Raw genomic sequence first — 23,220 nt, 5'->3', positions numbered from 1 at the left:
CAGCCCAAATGCAGACATGGTTTTATGTTTACGGAGCGCAATATGCAACGCAAGGTGTAAAAAGACAGTATAAGTCATTATAATCAGTAATTATGTTCCCACTGGATGCAACAACTGCCTCGTTTGTAATGTGTTTTATTGTTTTAGTCCTGTCATGCCAGTGTCTTGACCTGGGACACGCCATAACAGTATATGCTGAGGGGCGTAACATTTTCGTCAGACGCTTGAAACATCTGGCCAATCACAACGCACTGAATAGCTGGCCAATCAGAGCATACCTCGCTTTACAGAATGAGTTTTGTAAAAATCTACGGGTTTCAGAAGACAGGACATATAGGAGAAACAATTATGTACATTTTGTGGAAAATAATGTTTTTTTAACCCTTAAACCGCATAAACATATTTCTTTACACCAAATATACAAAATAATGTTCTTTTTATCAGCATCATATGACCCCTTTAAGGCTGTTTGTGTGTATTTTTTTTTTTTTTTTTCCATGTTCTACTCGAAAAAAAGAACAAATTTTAAGAAGCGCAATATGATATCGGATAGAAAGTGATCCCTGGTCTCGTCTTTATAGAAGGACCATGATTTTACACCTTTAAGACCTGACCTGCAAGTTTAAGCACAGTTTCCCAAAGTTAGGTAAATACGTTAATTCATGCGGTACAAAGACCAGTGTCCGTGAACAGGTGTCCTGACATTTTATCCTACCCTGTCAGATTTTCCTACCCGGGTTTTAATCGACAGAACACCGGCCTGATAGTGGATGTTCAACATGATGAAGTGTCAAAAGATTTGACTTAACGCTGGATGATCGGAGTAAAGCCTCTTGAGGACAAAACAACAAGTAACTAATAGGTGAAATAACACAGCCAAAAGAAACTTAAGTGAATCAGCTACACCAAGAAAATAGAATCGCCCAATTTTGATTCAAATGTTCTCGTAAAACAAAACAAGCAAATCTGGTTAAACTCATAACTTACTGTGATGGTAACTTCGTGCTTTTTCAGTCGGTACTTCAAACTCTTCATGTTTTTTCTTTGGTTGTATAAATAGACAATAGCGTTTCGGTTAGAATTTGAATAAATTACAACAATAGTTACGGTTTAATTTGATTAAGCAGAAACAACTTTTAACGTCTGACAACACGAGTTTCACCTGACGCGAACCACCAGCAATCTTATCTGTACCCGTTTCCTTACTGACAACGCCGTAGCCCAATGACGGTGAGGGATAGTAGAATAAATTAAGTTTAAGCCAACCAGGCGTTAGAGGGGGTGGGACTTCCTCGTGGTGATAGCAAGGTTTGAAATTGTAGCAGGGAACAACAGGAGATGCTGTAGTTCGTCTGACGTCGTCCTTACCTGGAAAAAGGCTGGACTTAGTCTAACAGAGAGGCTGCTGAGAGAGTGTGAATTTTTTTTATTTATTTTTATACTGAATTGCTGTGGGTGGGGCAGTTCAGGAAAGAAAAAAAAATAACAGCCTATGTTTAATAGTGAATTCCATTATGCTGATTACATATTTTCAACCTCAAATGAGTCTTTTCTGAAGTAGGCTATGAGTTTGCATCAATCACTTATAAATGGCAATATTCACAACAGTTTTTTACAATTCCAAAAAGAAGGGGAAAAAAAGAAAAAAACTTTGCATTGGGTACCTTCCGTTTTCGAGGATATCTGAAGGCATGTTTATCACTGGTTATATTTTTATTCATTCAAGAGATGTGTTGCCCCCTTCTGGCCTTCAAAAAACACGAGAAGCCCGTTGATTGAGCTGGTGAATGAGTTTGAGCTTCTGTAGGAGCAATGCCAGAGTTCAATTAAAAAACATTACTTAAACGTCAGTCCACATGATATGCGTCCCTCAATTTATGCAGGAAAATGTTTGACTGTTAATAATTTACAATTGATTGAAATGGTTTAGGCTAAGAAGAGCATATTATTTCAACAAAAGTATACTTTGTCAAATCTAATTAATTAAATTAACTTGATTTTGTATTTCACTATTGCATGTCTCTCTTTGTTTAGCATATCAATAAATTGTGAGAGGCTGATAACTTTGCATCAACGTTGCTTTTTTTCTATGCTTGGTTACCATAGATTTTGTCCAGGAAAGTGAAAGATTTAGAGGAAGAGGCCAGATTGTCCTTGTATAAGCCCTCAGGTCAACTTCATACAGTTATTTAGCAGGAAATTTGACTTTCTCACTGCCAAATTTTGGTTCCTAGACAAAGCACTGTCACAACAATATTAAAGGGTTAGTTCACCCAAAAATTAAAATGAGCTTGTGTTTTACTTACCCTCGAGGGATCCTCGGTGTATTTGACTTTCTTCTGTCAGATGAATCCATTCAGAGTTATATTAAAAATTGTCCTGGCTATTCCAGGCTCTATCATTGCAGTCAGTGGGTGTTACAGTTGAACAGTCCACAAGTCGTCAAATAAAGGGCAGCATTCATAATAAACGTGCTTCACAGCGCTCTGGGGGGGGTGAAAAAATACCCATATTTCAAACATAATAAACACTTTTTTCTCACTTCCGTTATCTGTCATACATGGAAGGCGCTCTGGCTGATGTCGTAGTACATCAGCGTTGTGTGATAAGTAAACATAACAAAACGCCAATCATGAATTAGAAGTACAAACTGAGGGTTTGCAAAGAAAAATGTTGGAGGATTTTGATATAAACCAAGAGGAGACTGGTTTTCCTTTGCTAAAGTAAGGAAACTTTGCTGCTATAAACAAACTGGTGGGACTAGCATATCTCAGTTGTGCGCTCGTCATCTGCCGGAACAGCTTAGCGTATGACAGATAACGGAAGTGAGAGAAAAGTGTTTATTACATTTGAATTATGGATATTTTTCTTACTAAAACACATGAATTCGCTACATGAGGCCTTTATTTAATTTGAATTAATTTTCATTTTTGCATGTACTAACCCTTTAACAGAACAATGTGGCTAATGACTAAGGCTGATGATACAAGAGGCAACTTTTTGAACAATGTTACTCGTGCACAAGTTACCCGGCAACATTGTTCAAAAAATCGCCTGTGTTCAAAAAAAAAAACTGTGTATCATCAGCATAAGGTTCATATGTTCATATGCAATCTGCCTCTGAAAGATTGCTGACACCCATTTCTTTCATATAATTTCTATTAATCAGATAGAAAGTCATATAAAACAATGGCAAAATTAATGTTGATGTACTGCATTCACCACATTATGGTTATTTAGGTATTAATATTCAGTACGGATCCCTTTTAATTTGATTCAAATTAAATCATTGATCGGATTAGTGTTAAATATATATATCCATTTATTTTAGAGTAGACCATGAATAAACAGGGTTAGATTTGCACAAATGATGACTTCTCTTCAAGCATGACATTAATGTTTCCACCCTCCTGTAGGCAACATCAGTGCGACCTTCAACTGGATGTGAAGAAATTTATTGGGGTATAGTTTTTAGCTAGAAGGAAGAATAATTCATTCTTGTCAAGTTTAAGCTTGAGGTGTCAGAAAGGGGATGCAGACTTTTTGTGATTGCACATGAAAAACAGAAGGGGAGGATGAGACATATAGTGTCATGTTATTATTTCACAGCTGTAGCTTGATAATAGTTTCTCGTGTTAACAAGGGTTTCTTGGGTATTATGTTATAGAAGCAAGACAGCACTATAAAATGAATTTGTAAATGCAACAAATATTATTGAAGTACGTTTTACAAAAAACAAAATTGCATGTTAATATCTGTGTAACTTGCTGTTTCCTTCTTTAGAAAACTCTCTTTATCTGTAAAAATGAACTAGCAATTTTTAAATGAAAAATTCTTCAAAGTAAATCCCAAACCATTTTTTTCAGTGCACTGAATTTCTACTAATGTGTAGACGTCTGAAGAAAGATCAAGACAAGAGATCTCTCAATGGAGAGTGGATGGGAATGAGATCGAGAGGACAAGTTCACAAGGTTTAGTGAAGCACTAAAGAATTTTCTTGTCTGAGACAGTCTAATAAGCAAGCTCGGTGTATGAATCCTGGTCATAGAAAATTTAAGTTTAACTTGGTGATGGTAATAGCACCACTAAGGTCATGGATTCAATTAATTCAACACAGTCCCTGATATATTCTGAATATAGCTCATAAAGTCCTTAGCATTGTGGACAGTAAGAGAGGATTTATTGTGTGTTCTTTCAAAAAAACACCAAACACATCCTTTAGTTGCCTATGCAAATAAAGCCCAAGCTTAATTATTATCTTAATGATTTCCTAATAGATGTTCTTTCCATAGACCAATATGGATGTTATTCTCACACAGAAAATATAACTGGAATTTGAAAGCTTGAATTCTATAGAGTATTTATTATGAGTCTCTGTCAGACTTTGAAGTCTCAGTACAAAGATAAAAACAAAACAGACATGATTAAATGGATTTCACCTTTCATTTAATTATTAACAACCAGACTTAAAAATAAAAATAAATTGCAACAGAAGTAAACACCTGTACAAAAATACAAGTCAATTATACATGCAACACAGTACATTCACTTCTACTGTTTGGTTTATATTGTTACTGAATACATTCTGGTGCAGAGAGCAATATACTGACATGTTGTGAGTGGAATATACACATCCAAAGGGACTAATTAAATTTCAATATGATGAAATTCTTATCTAGATTGTAATGGTGATATATTGATTTGATGTTGTGCATTAGGAAGTGACTTGCGTAACATAACTCCTAACCCACTCGGTAATAGGAAACCGTGCCTCCACAGGAAATCCTGTTAACAGCGGGGGATCATATTATATTAGCACACTCTGTGGGAGGCCAAAGTGAGTTTTGTAATATCGGCGATCTTCCATAGGCAAACCAGTAAATTTGCATCCACACAGCACTCTAGACAAATCCTGGGTGAAACAAAGAGTGGTTTAATACATGTATTAAGGTTCGGTAGTCAGCTCCATACCTCCAAACACAAAATGTGACCACAGCTCATGAAAAAGGCAAAGTACATGGAAAATTTGTTATAGCAGCAATAATGGTACTGGTCAAAACATATGGGCTGCTTTGAATAGACTCACAATGTGTACACAAACAGGAAACATGCAGGCATATGCCTTAGTTTTGTTTCTATTACTAAATATGTAAACAGTATTCAAATGACATTTAAGTACACATATAAAATGAGAGTAGCCAAATAATAGGAGAAATAATAGTGCCTACTGTTTTGCTTTTAAAGGATACTTTTGGTTTGGTCTTTGGTAGGAAAATATTTGTGTCCAAAAAAAGATTCACTGGTGCCCATACTGTTCCTCACAATCCGTTGACCTCCACAGACTAAACACGGGAGTGTGACATATCATAATCACCAGAACATCATCGAGAGCATCACTTCTGTGCCGGATGTCCATTAAAAGGCTCCTGTGTGAGTGTGACGGTAAACAGCAGCAGATGTGTCTTTGCAAATCTTCCAAATTGCCTGCAAATGACCATCATTAGCTTACTGTGTAAGTGATTTAAAGCCACCACGATGTAACAAGACATTAAGCATTCTCATTAGTTATGAACCTGATCTCCTCTTTCTGGGTAATTAACTGCATGCCGCAGAGCTGTCATTTCCATTGGATGCAAGAACACATTTAAATGTGTGCAAAGATACTGATATGGCCTCGCCCGACTAAATGAAATATATTTCTGTCTGGCTTTGCTATACATATATATATGCCTAAATCCTTTGATTCGCAAAGCTCTGATCAGGATGGAAGGTGGTATCTTAGCGGGGAGCTTGTGGGAGTGTCTGTCAGTAATGCTAATTAAGAATGAGACAAGACTGATAGGGAAGCACTGTGAAAGGGCCATTTTGAGAGAGAGCAAGGAGAATCAACAAATTGGATTGATCATTGAAACTTTAACTTGTCTTTTGCTCAACCAGGTGGTGTGGTCATCCCAACCTTATTAAGTCATTAAGATGTGTTTAACAACATCAAATTAATTGATGTTGCCGAGAATGTATATTTTCTGAAATGTTTAAAATTGTAAATGGCCTGTGATAAAAAAAATATAATGCAGTTACAAAGGGAAGACTAGGGTTAGTGTCACAATTTTTTCCACTATTAATATTATTTATGATATACTGTTTTGAAACTGGTCATAGAACCAATTTACTGTTCAGTGACCAATAACAGAGTTATGTTGTCACACAGTGTGGGTTATCAAATTGTAGGCCAAACTTACTATTAAACAGCTTATTATAGGCTTTTTTGCTAAATTTAAACATTATTCTTCTACAATATCAAACCAAAGTTTTGGCCAAAAAATATTATAATTTGACCCGGTTTGACGTCTATGCAAAATACCCTTTTTAGGTTTCAGTTCAGCCTTTCGATTTAAATCTACCAGTGTCAGTGTGGTTTTATTTTATATAGAAAACAATGATACTGGTCTCTTTCACTCTGTGTATTAAAGTCAGATCTTTATTTATTTAATTAATTTAAATAGATTTAATTTTAACATTCAAAAACAACAAGATATACACAATTACCCCTTAAATTGAAATCTAAAGTGCACAATACTGTATTAATTTGAATATTCTCACAGTAGAGGAATGACGGTCGCTCAGTTTTACAGTATGGTGCACTGAAATGTAACCATTGTCACTAGCTTTTTTTTGGTGGTGGTTTTTAATTCAAAAGTAAGGTGACATTTTATGTCGACAATTAAGCTATTTTAAAATTATGTTCCACACGAACAGCAGTAATACAAATACAAGGACGTTCACGCAATACCATCGCAACAAACGTACCCTATTACTGTTAAGCGGCAGTTCACCCAAAAATAAAAATTCTACTCTTATTTACTCACCCTCATGTTGTCCCAAACCTGTGAACTGACATCCATTTTGAGCTCCACTGAGGTAATAAACTCATGCAGACTTGGAAAAACAAGAGGTTGGGTAAATATGTCTGAAAGCGAAATTTGAAATAAATAACCCTTTAAAGAAGGAAATACCATTTGTTCCAATGGACAGAGTCGCATGCACATGCACCTGTTTGTCAGACTCGGAGAAACAGGTCCTTCAGTTTTTTCCTGAACTCTCTGCGCATAAGACAGTAAATAAGTGGGTTTAAACAGCTGTTCGCGTGCGCCAGGCACACAGTCACAGGAAACACATATGTGTGAACGATATAGTACGACTTATCCCAGTACACAGCATTGAATTTCACCAGCACGCCCCAAAAAGTGATGGCATGATTGGGCATCCAGCAGAGGAAGAACGACAAGACCACGATGGTGACGGACTTTGTGACTTGCGTTCTTCGTTTTGAGCTGTTCTTCATGCTCCGCTGACGGATGAGCCTCAACAGCAGTAGGTAACTGATCGAGACTATCGCCATCGGCAAAATAAAAGCGATTAGTATTTTCTGGAGATGATAGACTGCCAACCAATACTGTCCCTCGGGGAACCGCAATAAACAAAGTTTTTCGCCGGCCACGTTCGTGACTGTGGAGAAGATGGATGTTGGCGCGGTGGCCACGGTGGCCAGGGACCACAGGACGACGCTGACCCACCTGATGGAGCAGCTGCTCTGTCTGCTGCGGTCCTTCAGAGCGGAAGCCACTGACCAGTACCGCGTGATGCTCATCGCGGTCAGGAAGAAGACGCTCGCGTACATGTTCATCACGGTCACCGACAGGATGATCTTACACATGGCGTCACCAAACGGCCAGCTGAAGTCCAGCGCCGTGTCCACGGCCCAGAAAGGCAAAGTCAACACAAACTGGAAATCCGTTACTGCCAAATTGAGGATGAAAAAGTTTATTTTGGATATGCGTCTCTCTTGTCTCACGCGAATAAAAAAGAACACCAACAGGTTCCCGATCAGACCTACGACGCAAACCACAGAGTAGGTGATGGAGATCATGCATCTCAACACCGGACTCCCGTCGGCGGACACATCGATGTCTTCCAGGCTTTTAAAGCGCTCGCGATCACTGATTGATCTGTTGGTTACACCACTCTGGTTACTGTCTGCCATTATATCCAGCGATTTCACAACTTCGTGGTTGCCCATTACGACAAATAAAGTACTTATATAGCCTACGCTTAGATGCATATGTAGGCTACTTATCTATAGTTAGTAAACATATGGTTTAATCAGGTTTGCTACTTAATTTTAGGCTTTTTAACGGATAACTGGCATAGCTGGCATCACTCATCCTTCAGCACTACGCAGACGAGATCAAGGTGCTCAAACCATTGAGCGCAATGCCACAGCCGCTGTCACTAGAATTTATGTCAGGCGCTCTTTAAATGTCCCCGCCCACCTAGAGCAGCGATTCGTCTTCCCGTTTGATTGACAGGACAACGGCAAATAAAACAATAAAGCACTGGTGAGTCGCCCGCCTTTGCTGTAAATTTATTTATATTTTTTTAGCATATAAAATAATATACATTAATATATATATATATATATATATATATATATATATATATATATATATATATATATATATATATATATATATGTTTTTTAAAGAATAGTGTGTGAAATAGTATACAATAAGCAACAAATGTTTCAGAGTATGCTAAAGTTGTAATATGACAAAACAATAATTCAACAAAGCTGCTGAGGTTGTTACCTCAAATAAATGTGTTAATTATTCTTTTTACAAAGTGTTGTTAATTAAGGATTCATACTCGTAAAACAATGCTATATTGCCCAATTGATATTATTTCATAACTAATGAACTTTACATACTCAACATAACTAATAATAATTGTGTAAAAATAGTGGTAGATATTATTTTTATTATTTATTTGAATTCATAATTAAAAATACTATGAAATGCGACTTTATTGGGACAAAAACCTCCCTACACCTATACTGCTAACCGCCTAATAACACTGTATTACAGTGGTCCTCAATGTATTTCAGGGTAAGGACCCCTTAGGCAGCACAGACATGGAGCAGGGACCCCAGATACAAAATGTGTCAAGCAGAGCTTCAGATCAGATGCATACATCAAATTTCAGCAAATGTAACTGGTAATCCAGGCATTCCATGCATACAGAAGATTCACATACTATTCACAGTATACATGCAGCATACAGCAATATAGTAGGAGTTGTGTGGTAGTATGCCATCCCGAACACAGCTTCTGTAGCCTACTGATTTCAGTGTACTTGAGTTATATACAGCAGATTCTGGTAAATATAATAGGAAAATGTGCACGCTATGCACAACATACATACTGGATAATAGTAGGACATAGTAAGAGTAGTATGATTGTATGGCATTTTGAACACAGCAATCCATTAGTTAGAGGTCTCTGCTCAAGGCAATAGATATGAGAAGTGTTGAGTTTTAAGAAAGCAGGTGGATCTTGTCATCTTGGCAAGTCTTCACTGCCATCTGCTGTTTACATGTAAATATACACCAGTTTTTCTCTACCATTTCAAGGCTTTGGTTAATTTGCTTGACTGTTGGAACATTAGAGCATTAATACAGCCTGACACCGAATGTTTCCAGCTTGACAGATATCAAATGTTCATGGCATTCATATAATGACAAACTGTACTATATATATATATGAATTCTAGTCAATCTGAAAGCATAAATCTAGGCTATCCCATGCCGTTTTTAAAATAAAATGCAAATCTGTGACATTCATTCACTTTAGTTCTTTAATCAGCAACAAGCCATGTATATCTATGAGCTGCAGCGGCACCGCCGGAAGCGCGTATACTTACTTCCGTCAAAATAAAAGCCTGTTAATTTTAAGTTTAAAAATGATGAAAACACTTTTATTTTCTTTAAAAAGAAACAAACAAATAAACAAAAAAAAAGTTCTATCCAAAGAGACGTACAACTGGTGAATACATAAAGCGATTATTTTTAAAGAGGCAAACAAAGAAAGTAGTAGTAAATATTAGCACTTTCTTTTTCAGTAGGCTACCATTAGACAATAGTATTTGTATTTAATACTACCTTTTAATTTTAAATAGTATTATAGCACATTATTATTTAGTTTAACTTATTAAATAAACGAAATAGTGCAATATTATAAATATTATATATATATATATATATATATATATATATATATATATATATATATATATATATATATATATATATATATATATATATATATATATATATATATACACACACACAAACAGTACAGACCAAAAGCTTGGAAACATTACTATTTTTAATGTTTTTGAAAGAAGTTTCTTCTGCTCATCAAGCCTGCTTATATTTGATCAAAAATACAGAAAAAAAAACAGTAATATTGTGAAATATTATTACAACTTAAAATAATAGTTTTCTATTTGAATAAACTTAGAATTAAATACAAATTATTCCTGTGATGCAAAGCTGAATTTTCAGTATCATTACTCCAGCCTTCAGTGTCACATGTAACATCCAGTCTATCATCATTTAGAAATCATTCTAATATTCTTATTTATTATGAGTGTTGGAAACAGTTCTGCTGTCTAATATATTTGATGAATAAAAGGTTAAAAAGAACTGCATTTATTTTTTAAAAAATTCTAATAATATATATTCTAATAATATATTTTCTTTACTATCACTTTTTATCAATTTAACACATCCTTGCTGAATAAAAGTATTGATTTTATTTAGAAAAAGAAAGAAAAAAAATTACTAACCCCAAATTAATGACCAGTAGTGTATATTGTTATTACAAAATATTTATATTTTAAAAACATAGCTTCTTCTTTTTTTTTTTTTTTTTTTACTTTTTATTCATCAAAGTATCCTAAAAAAGTATCACATGTTCTGAAAAAAATATTAAGCAGCACAACTGTTTCCAACTTTGATAATGAATCATCATATTAGAATGATTTCTAAAGGATCATGTGATAATGATCCAAAAAATTCAGCTTTGCATCACAGAAATAAATTATAATTTAAAGTATAATACATTTAAAAACAATCATTTTAAATTGTAATGTTATATTTAAAGGTGCGGTATGTACGTTTTCTCTACTAAAGCATAAAAATGCCATAATATGTTTGTAGATATTTAAGAAACATGCTAAGTTAACATATTTTTTCATCTGAAAAACAATGCTACAGTCAGTTATTCTCCTTTGAAAAAGTGCGTTCTGAGCTGGAATGTCGGTCTTTGTTTTGGTTTGTGAAACCAGTTTACCCAGTGGGCTTGGTGCACAAGATGGGGCCGGTGAGATTCAGAGTCTCTCCTCTTGCGAAGTTGTCATTTACTGTATAAGGGGAAACTTACATACGAAGCTTGGCATCATATAGAAATAATGTTTTTTTTTTTATTATTATTATTAAAAAGCAGATAGTGGTATATCAAAGACAAGAGAAAATGCAATCCATTCAACTCATGGTTGAACAAATGGTTTATGTCTTACAGTGCAGTTACATGTAGGAGGTAAAACAGCGGAGATATTCAGCACAAATGTGAAGGAGTGCAAAGTCCAAATTCTTAAAGTGTTTTATAAGAATTCTAAAACCGTATACACATAAGCTTGTTTTTGTTCAAGACAAAAGCCAAAGTTAACTCAATGCATTTTATTACATCTAAATGTCTCTACATAAACATGTAACATTCAATAGGTAAACAATTTCTTTCAATGCATGTAATAAATATTTTTTTCCACTTAGTATTTTATACAAACTGACATTGGTCTACTATACAATATGTCTTCCATGTCTTAAAAATCCTTTTTTTCTCCATAAAACATGCCACAGAGACGCAGAGTGGATGAAATTTAAGGCAGTGAGCAGAGATGTCAGCTTACTGAAATGGCAAAATAAAATAAACTTGGACTTTGACACCAAGTCCACTCATAAAACAGTTCTGCATCTAAAATATATAAATTAGTTTTTTGTGACATTGCGGATCCAGCTTTAACACATGAATGCACATCACTGGGACATCCAAGTCTGCACAATGTTTGCCTTACATCAAGAACAAAAACATGCACACGCTTTCATACACACATTCAAACTTACACAACTTATCCCTTTATCAATCATGGAGCAAAAAAATCAACAAATGAATGAAAACTTGTATTGTGTTTGTCATTGAACCTTGCTTGTATATCCCAGGTAACAAATACATAAAGCATGAGACAGACACATTGACTTGTTAAAATAAAGAGTCTATCATTAACACTGCTAGAGATCTAACAAGTACTCAATTTGGTATTAAGGATTTTGCCATAACAGCATATGTATTTTTGTCTCCATTACTTTGATCTCATTAACTACTTAAGCGGTTACATTTCAAACCAATCTAGAGCCAAGAAACAAATCAACTGATAAACATCTAATACTCTCAGAAGAAATGTAGGTTAAAAGGAGGTTTAGAGGTCAAAGGAAACAGAGTGAGACTCATCAGTCTATCAAACAACACAAAACGAGATAGCTAGATCCGGTCACACGCAATTACCCCAGTCCCAAACCCAATTAGGCTTTGAAAGATCTGGTCAACACACTGAGAGCCACACAAGCAAACACACACACACACACACACACATTTCCATTTCCAACATGTTGTATTTTCTTTTTGAACACTATTTTTTTCCCCAATCTTCTGTTCTAATTTTCTTCAATTTAGTTTAGCAAAAAAACCGGTTGCACTTTATTTTACAGTACGTGTACTAACATGTACTTATAGTGTACTTACAGTGTATTTATCTATGAAAGTTCTGGGAACACAAGGTAACTACATGGGGTAGGGTTAGGTTTAGGGGTAGGTTCAGGGTTAGTACCTAGTTATTACATAGTTATTGTAATTACTATAATAAGTACATAGTATGTACATAAGGAACAGGACTGTAAAATAAAGTGCTACCAAAAAACCTTTGCAATGAATATCCTATGTTAATCCCAAGCAGCACTTGAAAGAACGTCCAAATGTTAACTCAATAGGCTTGTGTTTCTGTAACTGATAGTCAGCGTGAAGAGCAGCTTAATACAGGCTAACTGAAGTACAAGAAACAACAGGTCCAGGCTTTCACACGAAAACACACTCACACAAGGCACACATGACAAAACAGAAGAAATGATGAGTGGCTTTAGGTTTCCTGCACAGTACCAAACACAGACGACCTAAGAGACAACCAAAGTCATCCAACATCTATGAGCAATTACATGCCAACACCAAGGACATCGTAACCTCATCATCTACACCACTGTCAAACCTCCCAACAAATCATTCCTTCTGAACAATTCGAGAAGAGAGGGATGGAAAGGAGGAGGAAATAAAAGAGAGTAAATCCTTACTTTCCATACAAGGTGTACATTTAAGTTCACTGAACTCGCAAGCTCTCACTCTCGAAACTTCAACACTAAACAGTGTTCTTTTGGCATTGAGCAAGAAGAAAAATGGATGCAGAATTGTTAGAGAATTAATTTTTAAAAACAGTCATGAATTACATTTCCCTTAAGAATCATGAGGTCAGATATTGGCAGTCTGTAACAATGCGATTACTTCCAGTTGTTAACCTGAATGTGAAGGAATGCTTCTTAACAGCCCATTAAAAATAAAAGGGAGCGTTCATCAAAAAATAAAGATTTAGTCGTCATTTACTCTCGTGTGCCAAATTTGATCTGTGCAACACAAAGAGGAAAGAAAATATATTTTTGTATTCCACAAGGGAAAGAAACTCATACAGGTTTGGAGCGATATGAGGGTATGTAAATGATGACAGAATGTTCATTTTTGGCTGAACTATCCCTTAAAAGCATTATATAAAATAATCCTGCATGTTTAGGGGATATGGTATGGACTGACAAAGACAAATAAAAAGGTAGGAAGAGGTTTTGGTAGGAAGAGAAAAGAACCAAGGGTCCCACTGACAGTCTGAACGCAGCCATTGTGCCCTATGGAAAATACAGATTACTACAGTTTTTTATGGGTAAAGGATATAAAAAGTGAGATAAAACCCAAAGTAATTTTAGCAAGCCGGGGGAAAAAAAACGTTCAAGTTTACATATACATTAGATAGGTGTATATACAAAAGTAAAACAAAAAATATATTTATTCTCTGTACACGGCAACGATTATCATCGTTTACAAAAACACCCTTCAGTCATCTTGTATGTCCCCTTTTCTTCCCAATGTTTGAAAGTCTCTTCAGTCAGTTTCCTGTGTAAGGGTTCGGCCCCGGGTCAGTCTAATGAGATGACGTCTGGAACGGGACCATAGATGGCAGACGTGGGGGCTGATTCAGAAGCGGGGCGGGGGGCGTTTGGATGTCCCAGACTTTCCCGTAGGCTGCTGGATGACACCAGACTGCTGCCGGTGCTGCTGCCGTTGATGTTAATGGGAGGGAGGCTGTTGCTTACGGGGGTAGAGGGAGGGTCCAGGAAGAGCTGAGACGAGCCGTATGGGAGAAAGCGACTCAGGAGGAGGTCGTGATCTTCAGATGCTGATGCAGCTGCTGCCATCACCATGTTGTAGTGCTGGAGAGACAGCATAAGAAAGGTCAGGCAAAGAGAAGATGGTCACTAAAGTAGCTATGTCAAGTTAGCAGTCAATCACAGTGGGCCAAGAAGCGTTTGGGTTGTGTTACCTGATGATTCTCTCCTTGTAAATAAGGAAAGAAGCTGAGATCTGTAAGAAGAAACAGACAAATCAGCACAAACATTGAAGCTTAGGGGCCATTTACACAAAACGTTTTCAGCTAAAAACGGGAAACTTTTTTATGCGTTTTGCCAGTTCATTTGTACAACAACAGGGTTTTGGGGACTGAAAATGAGTTTCAAAGTGCAATGTTTCTTTGTAAAATAGTAATTGTGTTTAATTGAGTACATGGTAGTATTGTTGCTGCTAACGCTTCTTCAGCAAAGTGAGGATTTACTTCACCAATATAACAACCAACAGCGGCGACGCATCGTATACAATATATAATCGTCACTTCCCTACAGGTACGGTTTACTAACAAGGTGAAATCGCCAACTACTGGCCTGGCATACAGCACTTTTGGCCGTTTTTGTGGATATGAAACGCTAATCATTTTGCAAATGTTGTCGTGTACACTGTTGGAGATAACACATTTCAAGTAACGCTAGTTACGTGATCAGATTTATTTTTTCCAAGTAATTTTTTATTTACAAGAAAATATCTCAGTTTTTTTTCTTAAAAAAGTAATGCCAGTTAATTTGTTTTCCTATTTATTGACTGACAAGTTTCCTTTCCCCATATTGGGAGAAACTGGAAGTACAGAGGCGTTGTGTGCACTGTGTGAACATGATGTAGTTCTAGACTAAATGTGAATGTGCATTTATTCATCCCACTTGCAAAAATTGTTTTGTTTTTTATTGCTGAAGAGTGTTAGACCGTGTTCTCCTGTGTTCTTCTGTACAGACGTGAATTAACTTTTCCTTCAGCCTAAGGTTATTCATTACACTTTTTGGTGTGAAAGGACTTTTATATTTGCTATAAATAAAACTTCTTATATTAAAAACAATCAAGCCATTTAAAAAGTAACGCGGAAGTAACGCAAACGTAACGTAACATTACTATCCATAAAAAGTGGAAAGTAACGTAATTACTTTTTTAGGGAGTAACGCAGTATTGTAATGCATTACTTTTAAAAGTAACTTTCCCCAACACTGGTCGTGTATACAACTTTTTACAAATTCAATAGAAAACAATATCTGTTTTTGACTACATCATTGTTTTGTAAACTTAGCATTAAATAGGCAAATTTTCCACATTAACCAGTTGTTTGGGGGCTGTACCTGACAGGTCAGTGGGTGTAGAGTAGTAGTGGCGGTAGTCCTGAATGAGGGGAGGAGGTGGGGGAATGTAACTGGTGTCCACCTGAGGCATGCTGGGTGTTCGACTCACAGGAGATGCTTGTCTGTGGAGATGTAGTACCCTATGAACATGCCAACAAACAAGCTAGCTTGAGTAAAACATTTCTGCAAAACCCAAACAAAGAACGTTATTTGTGCATACTTAAGAAGCTGAAAATAATTTGATTGAAAAAAACAGGTTCTGCTGAAATGATACTGATATGTACCCATTATCCATCTGAGGAGAGATGCTAGATAGCGAGGGGCAGCTTTTCTTCTGAGGGGGTTCTTCATCTTCCTCTTCTTCAGACGAGCTGTCAAGAGTCAAATCAATCACTTCCACTTTTTTGCCGTTTCCTCCACTGTTGCCATTTGTTTGAGAGTTCTGTTCCAACACCGTCGTACGACATCCACCTGATTATGCATGCACACATAGAGAGAGGATTGTAAACCAAATAATTTCATGGTGCATGTTCAATTTTTATAAGCATATGCATGGCAGCGGCATTTCTCAGGGGAAGGTTAATGTCACTTATTCATTGTATTCATTGTTTGCCATTGTCTACCAGACCAAGAAACATTTCTTCTTATTAAAATGAAATGGTGTCATGAAAGCTGCTTAACAGGTTTGAATAAACTTTTATAAGGATTCACTGATTAATAAAAAGTTCAAAAGAACAGCATTTATTTGAAATTATTTTATTTGGATTTCTTTTTTTTTTTTTTGTAAATGTAACTACTGTAACTTTTGTTCAGTTTGTTTCATTCTTGCTGAATACAAGTAATTTATTTTACAGAAAAAACAAACAAAAACAAACTTTTGTACTGTTGTATTTGTACTGTGTGTATTCAGAGGTAGCTTTTCAATTATTGTGTCAGGTATGACAATTTTTTTTTATTTGATTTAGCTTATTTATCAAAATACAATGCAGGGCAATTTTTTTAAAGATGTCTTAGACCAATTCTCAATTGTCAAGACCCAAAACGTTTCCTGCAACAGCTCCTTAACAATATGAGGTGATAATCTGCAGTGACTGGGACTGACCACCAATGCCATTGTATGAAGCTGACACCTCTTGCACTTCCTTTTTCGACCTCATGGGGGCCCAGCTACCATCTTCTTTGAACTGGATTTCATCACAATCTAAACAGCTGTTCAGAATCTCCATAAACAACCTAAGGATGAAAACAAAAATGGGTTGGAAAAGGTAGGAATACATATATAAACCATATAGTGTCCGGATTGTAAAAACAACTTCATTTCACAAACAAATACATTGCTTTGTGCTGTTCTGTTCTGTCCTTGTTCTGCATACCCGTCAATGATGAGATGTTCATAGGGTGCTTTTTTGTCACATACAGGACACACCCATGTGGGCTTCTTTTCATTCATCTGGATGTAGAGCGTAGCATCAAAACACTGCAGGTGTGAACACGTCAACGCCCGACACGGAATCATTAGCCGCATCTTCCCCAGCTGTGTAACACAAGCAAAAGCACAGACAATCATGAAAGAGTTAACACACACAGACATCCAACATGGAAGAATCCAAGTAAATTCACACAAACACACACACACACACACACACACACATGTAGGTTCGAAGAAAGATCAATCAATAAAAAAAGAGCAGGAAGAGACACATGAAGAAAACAACTGACATTAACCAGCCTAACTGTTTTAGACTGGTTTATGACTCATAATATATAAAACGCTCTGAATCGGATTTATTTGTTTAGAAATGTAATTGGATTTTCTTAGCTTAAGAGGTTTGTCGCAGCTGGTCCTTGGGCTTAAACTAGTATGAAGACCAAAAATACATCCAAAAACAGGCATTATTGCGTGTGTGTGTGTGTGTTTGACTGAGTGATTGCACAAATAAGATGCTTACCGGACACAATAATGAAACTCTTAGGCTGGTGGTTGCTATTTCACTGTCAGGGTCTGCTGTTAACTTTTCCTTTACTGCAGGACATGAGCATAAGCACACATTAACAGCTGAAAGCACACAGAGACCTTTACAACGGCATTGTATTAATAAATGACTTCGAGTTATTAATGCAACTGGAGAAGTGAAAGAACAGTATGGTTACATTACACCTGGCAATAATAAAGGACTAAACACATTCACTCCTACACTACCGTTCAGAAGGTTGGGTTCAGCAAGATTTGTAATTTCTTTTTGAATTAAACTACTAAACAGATATTTTTATTTCTCAATTCATGAAAAAAAAAAAACTGCGTCAGAATTAGGTTGAGCTGCCTCAGGCTGCTGTGCTGTAGCTTGTTTTCATCAGGGGCCTCTTCAGACAGTTTATAGGTGGCTACATAAAATCTGAAAGTATCATGGACAGTTTGAAGGGCAGACGAGAACAAAGAGCAATCTGTGTAGAGCGGAACTGTGATGTTGCATTTCTGTCAATGAACAGATCGATCCCAGATGAACTCACTTCACACTACGCTATATAGAACAAAATATATATACACAATCAAGCGCTACTTAGTCTTAATAGCCTTAAGAAAATGACTATTGACTGGAGTCTATGGAGCATAACTTTTAAGGTTTTAAACTGGATAAAACAACACACCAACAAAATTTTAGTCCATAAAAATATAGATTAACTTTGCCATGAAGAAGGAACAAAAGGACACAGAGACTGTTTCTGTCTGAATTTAAATAGCAATAAAAAAACTCCATCTTCAGTGCCATCTTTAGATTGATATCTGGGGGAAAATGTTAAAACTTAACAGACACTTTGCTTAACTGCTGATTTTTCATTTAGCAACTTGTCCAAACACAGGGGTCACTGCATGTAACATTTTAGAACTAAACGTTAAAGCCTCTGTAAGTAATGTTAAACACAGACCTACACTACTGTTCAAAGGTTTGTGGTCGCTAAGAACATTTGACTGTGTATGAAAGATGTCTCATGCTCACCAAGGCTGCATCTATTTGATCAGAAATACAGTAAAAACAGTAATACTGTGAAACATTATTACAATAACTGGATAAATATATTTTTAAATATTTGGTTACATTTATTTTTTCAGCGTTGATGAATAGAAAGTTCAAAAGAACAGCATTTATTTGAAACATAAGTCTTTACTTCCCTTTTGATTTAATGTAAATGTAAATCTTCTATTCTAAAAACCCAATGGATATTCCAGAGGAACCCCATAGCTCAAAATGCTCAATTTCTCCAGGTTTTAGGACAACAGACAGAATATCTCTATTTCTGTGGAGTATTTGCTTACTGAGTGCTCTGGAGTGATCTGGGTTTCTGATGCCTTTAGCCCGCAGCCTCTGCAATAGCATTGTAGATGACAGCTGTTTGACCAGGTACACCGCCATAGAATAACTCTGAGAAAACAAGCCAACAGTACATACTTCACTACAGACACAGCGCCATCCCAGACCTCAATCCAAGCAACATCTCATAAAACAGCATGGAGTCGATATATATTTTAATGTAAGTCAACATGTGAAATATGTTATAATTCATGGAATAACTTATTAAGTGTAACATCACAGTGAGACCATGCAATACTAGAGCTAGAATATAACAGAGTGGGAAAACCTACTGCAGAGAAGAAGCTTCTTCTAGGCATCATTTATTTATATTTTCAGGTCAGACCTTACATCTCCGTTTTATCAGTGCCATGTGAACAGGTTCTATAATAAAGAGCCCTTTAGATTCAGTGAGAAGGTACAGCTCATATAATTTTCATGAGCAAGAGTGAAACATTTAAGGAATCTACCACAGAGAGTGCCAGGATTGTTCATTGCTTGCCAAGGCAAGTTACACGATAAGGAATGACATCATTCATAAGGCTTAATATATTATAGGTTCAGTAATGTTTTATGCACAAGATGAATAGGTTAGCTCATAAAATTTAGGGATCTGTGAATTAAGTAATGAACTCCTGTCTGCCTACAGTAGTCTCAAAGCAAACTGAGCTTTTTCTTTTTTTCCCAAAATCTAGATTCTTCTTGTTAATATGCATTAACTGCTAATGGATAAGAGCCTTCATCCATCACAGATGTATTTCTAGAACATATCAAAGATAAATGAGTATTCACAAAAATCACAAAATATTTCAGATAATGTATTAAACTGCACTGACACACGTTTAGCTTAGATCAAAACACAGAATAGACATAAAGCGATTTAATTATTAATATGCAAGTTAACTGTTTCTGTTTGATGTCACACCCATTAATATTCTTCAAATAGTATTTTTGTTTTTCTGAAAAATGACTGAAATAAGGGCATCAGCAACAGTGATTCTTTTTTTTTTTTTTTGCTGTGCCTCAAAGCTTAAGAGAAAATACTAAAATACAGCACACATGCTGACATTTTCACACAAACTGCATATAGCCGATGCTATGATTGGATATCATGTGACTGCAAACGGCTGCAAGACATGTATAGGGTGCTAAAAATACATTTTGATTTCAACAAGAGTTCCTGTAATAGGCTTGCTTGATTTGATAACACCCCAACTTACTTTCCATTTTTTCCCATAAAAGGCTCTTGATAAGAACCATTTTCAAACAAATGATGCAGTACTTGCATTCACAAATTGGGAGAGGGAAGGATTAGGATCAACTTACCCGTCCAATTTCTGAGGTCCAGGACACTACGATGGTGTTAGGGACAGTTGTGGACAGTTTGACCAATGAGGTAATGTTGATGGGTCTGCTGGGCCTCTTTGGTTCCACACCATTTTTGGTAGGAGGCAGATATCCCTGGTGTAAAACAATAGGAACGAAACAAATGTGGAACTTCATTTATATTAAAAATATTTAAAAGAAAAAATAACATTTTCAGACAAACGCCATTGTGAAAATGTAATTTAGTGTAAAGGCCAACAGTTTCTCGACCATGTGTCTCAGTTTAGAATGATGGATCGATGGAAAAATGGACTGTGGTTTAACTTACTGGGAGATTACACGGTTTCCCGTTGACTTTAACACAAAGATTAGGGGGGAAGTGGTCCTCCTGAGGGCAGCTGGTCTCTGATAGACAAAACCTGAATTAAGCAGAAAACAGCATGCTAGTGCTCTGAAGTTTTATACAGTCTCATATTTAAGCAAAACATTTATTAGAATGAGAATAGCTTACCGTAACTGTACTTGCACCATAAAGTCACATTTGGTCCCCGATATGTCCCTATAAAAGACAAAACTATTCATTTGAGATCATAAACGAGTCCAACACAATCAGTGCCTTGTAGAAACTCCTCTTCTTATTTTGGGATTTTGCTTTGTAACATCGTTATATCATTTCTGCAGGAAATATTCTGAATAAACAGACTTACATTGAGCTGCTGACTTGCTGGACTTGCTGTGGCGTCAATGCAAATGCAAAACATGTTTCCTGAAACCTCTGGCTGTTATCTGAAGCTGCAGAGAGAAAAAGATCCAGAAATTTAACTACAATGAAAAAACCGAACATATAACATCAGTTTCCATAGCTTACATTTTATGCTTACTGTGAACAAAACCCAACAAAACTTTACATGACTTTGAGCCGAGTGGAAATTTCACAGGTTTGTGGGCTCTGAAAAATCTGAATAAGTTTAAATATGCAAAGTATTTTAAGCAATCCCAATTTTTAAGACAAAGTCTTTTTAAGTTTCATCCTCAAATGCAAAGAAAGATTTTTATCCTCATAATTCCACCCATATGTGAGGTGGGTACAATCAAAGCTCGAAGAGTAATGTTACAGTCTTCTCCCCCACTCTGATCCATGTCCAGCTTAAATAACATCTAAGTTCCTTCAAAACAAACTTTTTCTGGGAATGTTCATATCATTCCCACCCAGTTCATTTCCATTGTCATCGAAGGGAGAAACTCAAGCTGTTTTTTTTGGTAAACAATGTGTCAGAAACCATTATGGTTACAGGTTACTGAAACAGCTGCGATGACAAAAAGCATGTTTGAAAACTAACTACAGATAATGTGAGGATTGTTATTGATTGAAAAATGTTGTTGTTGCGCTACCAGATTCAGCCCTGTAACAAGTTAAGCAAATCATTAGGGACTGTGCCGGTAATTTAATTCAGAAATAATAAGACTATTATAATAACGGTCACAGACTTGCATAAACTACAAGTCCTTTTAAAGATTTAAACATTAAATGTTATTAATGTAAAAAAAAAAATTCCACCGTTTTTAGTTTAGTTGTAGTTTGTTCAAGTTTTTCATTTCTTTTACATTACTGATTGCATTTCAGCTTAAAATAATGTTTTTAAACTAAGGGTGTTGCAATATACTAATAACCTTGAAGATATGCTTGACATTTTAATAAAAAATATATTGATATTGTTAACACTACACATACAATAAAAACTACACAGACTTGCTACTGCCAATACACAGACATGCTGTGGTGAGCATGTAAATAAAATACATGTGCAGCAGTAAGTAAATACTGCTGCACATATAACATGTATATTTACCCCCACATATAGCATACAAGAAATGACCTAGTAGCAGATCTATAAAGGTGGAACTGGGGAAGGTGGAGGATTTCTAAAATGTGCAGCAAACTGCTACAAGCAAACACTGACCAAGTATTTGAATGTTGAGCAGCAAGCTCACTGGCTCATTGTATTTTAAGTGTGTTTCACTGGCCAAAAAATAAAAAAAATAAACAAAGTTAAAGTGACATTTTTTTTTTCCCCAGAAAAAAATTCTAAACACTGCTATTCTGAATTCTTCGGCCACAATAATTGTGTAGTGAAAATCTGTTATCGTTAGAGCCCTATTTTAAAGCATCTGAGAGGTGTCTGATTGAACTGGTAGCATTAGAAAACCTGATCATGTAAAAAAAAAAAAAAAAAAAAAACTTCTTGCAAGTCTACTGTGTCATTCAGTAACACCATCTCAGATGTACACTACACTTCTTCACTTTTGCACTCTTACACACAAACATAGATGAAGAATACTCTTACTAATGCAAGTGCTCTCATCCAGAGAAATCGACTCTAAAATAGCATTTCATAGTCATTTAAATGTCTCTAAGTGCAGAGGTTGAGTTTTTCATATCATGTAAAACTAACACAAGCCATACACTCACACCTCATTTCCCTCTTGATCTCTCTTGCTCAGCTGGAGTAATCATGCTAAGAGACACAACGGATATGTGATATACTTAGAAATAACAAACAAAAATAAATGTACAAATAGATGCAAAGCTTAACATTCTTTTCATACAGTGGTTCCAGTCATCGAATTTGATTGGCCAAGCTGCATTCTAAGACGTCTGATACAGAGTATAACAGCACTGTAATGTTTATTTGCACTGTCTGTAACGGTGCTTATCGCTATGCTTGTTTGTGTTCGTGGCATTCCAGAAGAACGGAACTGAGTGAAATATTTATACAGAGAAATACAGAA

The 23,220-nt window shown here is 36.0% G+C and overlaps 3 protein-coding genes across 7 annotated transcripts in view; all 3 read right to left on the bottom strand.

The window, feature by feature from the left end:
• LOC128016905 (uveal autoantigen with coiled-coil domains and ankyrin repeats protein) overlaps positions 1 to 1,164 on the bottom strand; it is a 47,783-nt gene extending 46,619 nt beyond the window's left edge. Inside the window, exon 1 of the mRNA XM_052601835.1 lies at positions 988 to 1,164. Coding sequence (XP_052457795.1) covers positions 988 to 1,035 — 48 coding nt within the window. The 5' untranslated portion in view covers positions 1,036 to 1,164. The remainder of the gene's footprint in view (positions 1 to 987) is intronic.
• A 3,219-nt stretch (positions 1,165 to 4,383) lies between these two features.
• On the bottom strand, positions 4,384 to 8,300 carry LOC128016904 (relaxin-3 receptor 1). The gene is made up of 2 exons (XM_052601834.1): positions 6,867 to 8,300; positions 4,384 to 5,484 (listed from the first exon to the last, which is right to left on the bottom strand). Exon 1 carries the CDS (start codon positions 8,117 to 8,119, stop codon positions 7,058 to 7,060), a length of 1,062 nt encoding a protein of 353 aa, XP_052457794.1. The 5' UTR covers positions 8,120 to 8,300; the 3' UTR covers positions 4,384 to 5,484; positions 6,867 to 7,057.
• A 3,255-nt stretch (positions 8,301 to 11,555) lies between these two features.
• LOC128016902 (E3 SUMO-protein ligase PIAS1) overlaps positions 11,556 to 23,220 on the bottom strand; it is a 31,478-nt gene continuing 19,813 nt past the window's right edge. For all 5 annotated transcript variants that reach the window (XM_052601830.1, XM_052601832.1, XM_052601829.1 and 2 more), the window contains 12 exons: positions 21,138 to 21,222; positions 20,942 to 20,989; positions 20,759 to 20,849; positions 20,431 to 20,565; positions 19,071 to 19,176; positions 17,707 to 17,780; positions 17,131 to 17,291; positions 16,860 to 16,990; positions 16,042 to 16,228; positions 15,758 to 15,897; positions 14,587 to 14,627; positions 11,556 to 14,476 (listed from right to left, as the gene is read on the bottom strand). In XM_052601830.1, coding sequence (XP_052457790.1) covers positions 14,183 to 14,476; positions 14,587 to 14,627; positions 15,758 to 15,897; positions 16,042 to 16,228; positions 16,860 to 16,990; positions 17,131 to 17,291; positions 17,707 to 17,780; positions 19,071 to 19,176; positions 20,431 to 20,565; positions 20,759 to 20,849; positions 20,942 to 20,989; positions 21,138 to 21,222 — 1,493 coding nt within the window. In that variant the 3' untranslated portion in view covers positions 11,556 to 14,182. The remainder of the gene's footprint in view (positions 14,477 to 14,586; positions 14,628 to 15,757; positions 15,898 to 16,041; positions 16,229 to 16,859; positions 16,991 to 17,130; positions 17,292 to 17,706; positions 17,781 to 19,070; positions 19,177 to 20,430; positions 20,566 to 20,758; positions 20,850 to 20,941; positions 20,990 to 21,137; positions 21,223 to 23,220) is intronic.

The sequence above is a fragment of the Carassius gibelio genome, chromosome A7 (assembly GCF_023724105.1).
Source record: "Carassius gibelio isolate Cgi1373 ecotype wild population from Czech Republic chromosome A7, carGib1.2-hapl.c, whole genome shotgun sequence".
Lineage (NCBI taxonomy): Eukaryota > Metazoa > Chordata > Actinopteri > Cypriniformes > Cyprinidae > Carassius > Carassius gibelio.
The sequence above is the reverse complement of the archived record's forward strand: the minus strand, read 5'-3'. Positions and strand labels throughout refer to the sequence as shown.